This window comes from Mus musculus, chromosome 3 (assembly GCF_000001635.26).
Source record: "Mus musculus strain C57BL/6J chromosome 3, GRCm38.p6 C57BL/6J".
Taxonomy (NCBI): Eukaryota; Metazoa; Chordata; class Mammalia; order Rodentia; family Muridae; genus Mus; species Mus musculus.
This window is the reverse complement of record NC_000069.6, coordinates 110,245,336-110,252,180: the sequence shown is the minus strand read 5'-3', so window position 1 is coordinate 110,252,180 and position 6,845 is coordinate 110,245,336. Positions and strand designations below refer to the sequence as shown.

General features: G+C 45.6%; 1 protein-coding gene across 2 annotated transcripts; it reads left to right on the top strand.

The window, feature by feature from the left end:
* Window positions 1-1,181: 1,181 nt before the first annotated feature.
* Window positions 1,182-6,077, top strand: Prmt6 (protein arginine N-methyltransferase 6). Of its 2 annotated transcripts, NR_024139.2 has the most exons (2): window positions 1,182-2,494; window positions 4,326-6,077. NR_024139.2 is itself a non-coding variant. In NM_178891.5 (1 exon), exon 1 carries the CDS (start codon window positions 1,210-1,212, stop codon window positions 2,344-2,346), a length of 1,137 nt encoding a protein of 378 aa, NP_849222.3. In that variant the 5' UTR covers window positions 1,182-1,209; the 3' UTR covers window positions 2,347-3,656. The 2 variants fall into 2 exon arrangements, 1 of the variants encoding a protein (NP_849222.3); NM_178891.5 differs by lacking the exon at window positions 4,326-6,077 and having other exon boundaries at window positions 1,182-3,656.
* Window positions 6,078-6,845: the final 768 nt, after the last annotated feature.

Genomic DNA, 6,845 nt, shown 5'->3' with positions numbered 1-6,845 from the left:
GGCTGATACATTTCATGGCCACAGCACTTCTTCAGTATTTGCCCTGGAGCTTAACGTACCTCAGGGATCACTTTGGACTCAGAATCAAGATCTTGTATTATTTGGTTTTCACTTTGCGTCATACATATTCTTTGTATCCTAACTCTGGTTAGAACAGAGAGTTTGGTGAGTTACAACTGTCAGAGAAGGGACAAGAACTGTGCCACATAATTCAGTAGTGGGGGGCGGGGGAGGTCCTGTGAGGGAAACATAGACTTGTAGCTGTAAGTGGTGTGCCTACATCAAGAATGTGTAAAAATGAGTGTAGTGACTATTCCTGGCTATCATCAACTAGACTATATCTGGAGTGAACTACAGTCCAGAATTGGAAGGCTCACTCACCTGTGATCTTGAGGCTGAAAGACACAGGTTTCTGACTTGAACCGAGTGGAGGTTTTTTTGTTTGTTTATTTTTTCTTTGAGGCAGGGTTTCTCTGTGTAGCCTTGGCTGTATTAGAACTCACTCTGTAGACCAGGCTGGCCTCGAACTCAGAAATTCGCCTGCCTCTGCCTCCCAAGTGTTGGGTTTAAAGGCGTGAGCCACCACGCCCGGCCTTGGCAGGAAGATCTTGAGGCATATGGCCATGAAAAGTTTAGCCTCAGGCAAGGTAGTACATGCCTTTAATCCCAGGAAACTTGAGACAAAAGCTCAAGGTCAGCCTGGGAAAAGGAAGTCCCAGATCCGGAAGTGGTGATACACACCTTTATTCTGGGACACACCTGCGGGAGGCCTACATAAGGTCACTGGAAGAAGGAAAACTCACTTTTTCTGCCAGGACGCCGTGTGGGACTGAGCAGCTGCTAGATCCTTGGATTTTCATTCACAGCTGCTGCTGACCATCTTTGGGGACTACAGATTGTAAGTCATCAACAAATTCTCTTACTCTACAGAGGCTACCCATACGTTCTGTGACTCTAGAGAACCCTGACAAGGGGTAAAAGGAAAGGGCAAAAACTGAAAGGATCTCGGGAAAATAGTGTGGTCTTAGAGAACAACTTGTCATGGCGTTAGAGGAAAATAACGGTGTGCCAAGATTGACTCTGGTTGAGCCTCTGCCCTCAGGAAGCGGGATGCAGGAAGCGGACTACGAATCCCAGCAGGCCCCGGGGACTCTGAGCCTGCGCACCGCACCGCGCAACGAATGCTGGGGGTCGGCTGCCGGGGCCAAGATGTCGCTGAGCAAGAAAAGAAAGCTTGAGTCGGGGGACAGCGGAGGCGCCGGCGCCGGAGGGGAGGGAGCCGAGGAGGAAAATGGCGGGGAGCAGGAGGCGGCCCCGCCACGACCCCGGAGGACCAAGAGCGAGCGGGACCAGCTGTACTACGAGTGCTACTCCGACGTCTCGGTCCACGAGGAGATGATCGCCGACCAGGTCCGCACCGAAGCCTACCGCTTAGGCATCCTGAAGAACTGGGCCGCGCTGCGAGGCAAGACGGTGCTGGACGTGGGCGCGGGCACCGGCATTCTCAGCATCTTCTGTGCCCAGGCCGGGGCACGGCGCGTGTACGCGGTGGAGGCCAGCGCCATCTGGCAACAGGCCCGGGAGGTGGTGCGGCTCAACGGGTTGGAGGACCGCGTGCACGTCCTGCCGGGCCCGGTGGAGACCGTGGAGCTGCCGGAGCGAGTGGACGCCATCGTCAGCGAGTGGATGGGCTACGGACTTCTGCACGAGTCCATGCTGAGCTCCGTGCTCCACGCGCGGACCAAATGGCTGAAGGAGGGCGGTCTCCTCCTGCCAGCTTCCGCGGAGCTCTTCGTGGCCCCGATTAGCGACCAGATGCTCGAGTGGCGTCTGGGTTTCTGGAGCCAGGTGAAGCAGCACTATGGCGTGGATATGAGCTGCATGGAGAGCTTCGCCACGCGCTGCCTCATGGGCCATTCGGAGATCGTGGTGCAGGATCTGTCCGGAGAGGACGTGCTGGCCCGGCCGCAGCGCTTTGCCCAGCTCGAGCTGGCCCGAGCCGGCCTGGAGCAGGAGCTGGAGGCTGGTGTGGGCGGGCGCTTCCGCTGCAGCTGCTATGGTTCCGCGCCTCTACATGGTTTCGCCGTCTGGTTTCAAGTGACCTTTCCCGGAGGGGACTCGGAGAAACCTCTGGTGCTGTCCACCTCGCCTTTTCACCCGGCCACCCACTGGAAGCAGGCGCTCCTCTACTTGAACGAGCCGGTGCCGGTGGAACAAGATACGGACATTTCCGGAGAGATCACCCTGCTGCCCTCCCCGGACAACCCCCGGCGTCTGCGCATACTTCTGCGCTACAAAGTGGGAGACCATGAGGAAAAGACCAAAGACTTTGCCATGGAGGACTGAGCGTTGCCTTTTCTCCCCCTCCACCTTCTTCGGAAGGTCCGAAGAGAAAGGGAGATCGCCTATGCAAGTTGGGGACATAGCTGTCTCTTTTACCTCACCGCTCCAGTCTTCATTTGAGGACATTCTTCTGGCAGTGTTTATTTTAAAAGTGAGCATCCCTGACCAAGGACTGATGCAGTGTGCTTACTAACGGGCTTTTAAACCTGGAAAGCATGTAGTATAAAGAAACTCTTGTATTTCTGTTTCTTTTGTTTAACTGCCGGGGTTGGGGGGGGGGCAATAAATGTGATCTTTTTATAATTGGTCCACGAGCTAATCTGACACCTCCCCATCCCTATCAGTATGAAACTGGGAGAAAGGCAACATGGTCTGATTACATTTCAGAAACTTGCAGAATGATTTTTAAAGCTGTTTCTTTCAGCTGGAATTCTCTCAAGTCTTGAGTGCCTACCTGTGCTTCCTTATATTCTAACGTTCATATTGTTAGTAAGGAAGTGGGGCACAGGAGAAGTATTTTAAATAACCCTGCTCTCCTTACGCTTAATTCACGGAGTGCTAAATTTGATGAACCTTAGTAAAATGGCTTAATTTTACAGCCTGCCTAGGCAATTCTGAGAGTGACAGGAGAAAAGGTCTGAAAGTGAAATAGTGATGGGGTGTTAATATTTTTATTTTGACTTTCAAGACTGAGCCGAGAAAACCTATGTTTTATAATATAAATATTTTTGTGACTCTTGTAAAGCAGTCTGATAGGGAAGGTTGCTGAACCTAGCCCAAGGGCGGACCCTTTACCTCTTGTGCTGGCTTTATTTAAGCACAGGTCTAATTCTGTATGAAAGGAACGCGAGCACTCTAATCTAATAAAAGTTCCTGTCTTCAGTTCTTCTTAGTTCAGACAACTGTGAACAGTGTGCATTTGGGGAGCTCCCTTACAATGATGTGTGAGTCAGATTGTCACATTTACTTCACATATTTCCTTTCCCTCCTTTCTGTGGCAAATAAAACGGCATTCTCACTTTTTATAGCTGAGGTCTTTAGACGTTTTGTGTGTGGTCTGTGAGTTTACTATAATGCTGCTACTTGTCTTGGTGTCAAAGCTCCTGCAGAACTCAGCTTCAGAACAGCTCAAATGATGATTAACATGGTTTTGAGCTCTAGCTGTGTAAGACTTAACGGGTGTGGAAAACTGCTGTTCTTAAGTACTATTGAATTTCACTTTTTGTAACCTTGGTTCTGTTTTTGGCTTTTTAAAAACATTGTATATTAAATTGCTAAAGTATTAAAACTAATTTGCTGGGGCTCTATTTTGAAGGAAAAATACAAATATAAAACCACCAGTTTCACAAAACAAGCATATTTTGATATCAGAATACTTAACATCTTTTATAAATGCTTGGTTTAGAGGTTTAAAAAGTTCCTTTGGGGTCTCCTATGTTTTTAATCAAGCTTTCGCCTATAGTGATTGCTGGTGATTTTGATTAGCCTTTCTATAGCAATTCCTGTAGTATTTAAATGTCTGGAATCCTTTTCTGCATAATTCTGTAAATACAAGTACTATATCCACCCTCCCTCCAACCCCTCAAAAAAAGACACAAGGGAAATCCAGTTAAAACTTGGGAGGGTGTGAGTGGAGACTAGATTTTCTTGACTGAGCAAAAAGTTTCAAAATTCTAGTTACATTTTCTCAAAAATGAATTAGAAATTCTGGGAGCTGAAGCAGAAGCTAAAGTCAGGAAGCACAGTGGTGTTCCTAGGAAACAGCCAGAAAAGGCAAACCAGCCCACCCCCATGCAAACCAGAGAAAACAATATTACCACTCCATAGAGAACTGGGGATACAAGTGATTAAAGTAACCTAGAAGTAAGCTTCCAGTACCATGATGCTGAGTTTGTGCAAAAGGCAAACCTAGAGCGATCTGATGCATACAAAATGTGCTCCAGAACAAATACTCATTGGTCTTTTTTTTTTGTTCTCCACAGGCACTGGCAGTATCAACATGGCTATACATGAAGAGCAATGTATGCCACAGGGTACCAGATGATCCAAAGGAGCCCCACAGCCTTTGGGAGGAAGACACCTGGGATGGATGAAAGCCTGAGGTGTGTGGACACCCAGGCACTATCTGATGTGTTATGTGGATTGAGACTGATAACATGAAGCCCTTAAGGCTGCAGGAGGGGATTATCAGACCCTAGAAAGAGCATCATGATAAAGTTCCACCTACCTCCCTCCTCATACCATTTATTTAGCCCTCTAAAAATACCCAATCTTGTCATTTTATTAAACCAATGAGCACAGTTGCTAGAAATGCATTCTAATAGTCATTGTGATAGGTATTTGTAATTACAAGCTAATGTGAACCCTGCTCATAAATAGATGTCTACCACTAAAGAAAGTAAAGGCCATTTGTTAGGACCTGGATGGTTTTAGTGTCAGAGAAGATGGATACTCTGTTTTAAACACTAAGTAGAAAGGTTTCTAGAGATGCTGATATACTTGACTAAAGTTCCATACATAATTCTTGCTTGTGAAATGGGACCATACATTGTGCAAGTGGGGCTCGGAGCCCAGTATGGAGCTGAGGATGACTTTGGACTCCTGAAGCTCCTGCCTCCACCTTCCAAATGCTGGAGCTAATAGCACTGTACCACTGTGCCCAGCATAGTTTTTGACAAAACCTTACGCACGCACAACTCTGACTTTCTAATTGTAAACAAAAATTCACTCCTGTTATACTAATCCTGCATTCTTCAGTTAAAAGCTGGAAACAACATGCCACCTTAAAGGTAACAGGGGTTTTATTATTTGGTGATGAAGGGGCAGTGTTACATACTAGAAAGTCTAGAGCTGCCCAGAAGAAGCATCTGCAGTGTATAACTTCTTGAGTTTGACGTAGTAGGCACTCATTTGGACAGCCCCATTGTTTATTTCCTTAACACTAATCGAATGTGACACTTTCTGGGGTCCCCAGAAAGCTGAATCCATGACAGTGGCAAAGACAAGTGAACTCCTTGTCATTTGGTCATTTGGGCAGAGAGACGTGGATGTAAAAGATAAAATGGAGTTCAAGGTGACTGAAAGGCACCTGCTGCAAACAGCTGCCTGGCATCCTGTTTACTTCCAGCCCTGCTGTTATCCCTACAGTTTACCTAGTGCTGAGGAAAGATGGCTCCTAAGGAGCCTTTACTAACAGGCCCCACTCCTCCACCTGCTCATCTCTGTAGATGGATCTCCATTAATTTCATTATCAATAGCTACAGAATATCTAAGCACTATAATGAATGAGCACATCTGCCCCCTCAAAGAACTAGGATACAGTGGGAACAATAAAACAACATCAGTGATTTTCATGCATCCATAAGCCTGGAAATCCTTTGCAGCGCTTAGCTCCACTGAGCAAGGATGGAAAGGCAGCTGTCATCCTTTAAGCCTCTCTGAGGATCAAAAGTCGTGTTCCTATCATCAGGAAGATTGTGAACACCTGAGAAACTTTCCCATCTGATGGTGCAAACTTAGACAAAAGATGGTCTGTTTCATAATAGACCAAGTATGTTAAATAGGTGATCCTCAGCTACTAAAATAAAAACTAAGCCAAATTTATATTCAGGGGTGTGTGTGTGTGTGCGCACGCGCGCAGGTGTCTTCCTCAGCTTCCTATGTGATTTCCATGCTTCAGTTTGTTGATGATTTATCCTCTTGTAATAAATATTACATGTATTTTTCAAATTTGTAACCTGGTCTATTCTTTTGGGCATTAGAGTCTTTTTGGAGAGCTGGAGTGTGACTCGGTGGTTGAATACATAACCATCCCGGGCAAGACCCTGAATTTGATAACTAGCACTGCAGAAAACAACAGGCTTTCTGGAAGGAGGAGAATTTGAGAAAATGAAAAGGTTCCATTCTGATAAAGGACCAGAAGATTCTAAGCATGACACCTTTGTTTCCAATAAAATACGGTTGTCTGAGGTTTGCCATCGGGATGAGTAGCTGGTCTGATCCCATTTTTTTTAGCCAGTTTTACAGATGACATTTTAAGATGTGAAAAGTGTTAAGATATTTTTTTTCTAAGCTTAAACCAGACACTAATAAATCTTATGCATCATAGTAAGGAAGAGGTACAGATTCCTAAAGAGTTTTCAAAATGCATCAAAATAGCTTAGATAGGAAAGATACTGTATAATTAAACTATATCTCCAAATATTTATATTTGTGGTAAAAGATATCTGGTGAATTTAATTTACTACTAAAAGGATTTTTAATATTAGCACATGAACAGTAACAATTGTGGTATTTTGGAACCTTTTATAATTAATTTCATAAAAATTGTAGGGGAAGATGGGTGAAATCAGTCAACTAGAAGGTTTTAAAGACTTATAGCACAGACCGAGGAGATGGCTCAGTGGTTAAGAGCCCTTGCAGGAGACCCAAATTCAAATTCCAGTATCCATATCTTTGTTCACAACCATCTGTTACTCCAGTTCCAAGAAAGCCACAGCAGT

Coding starts and splice junctions, on each gene's coding strand:
- Prmt6 (NM_178891.5), top strand. CDS start 1,210: ATGTCGCTGAGCAAGAAAAGAAAGCTTGAGTCGGGGGACAGCGGAGGC.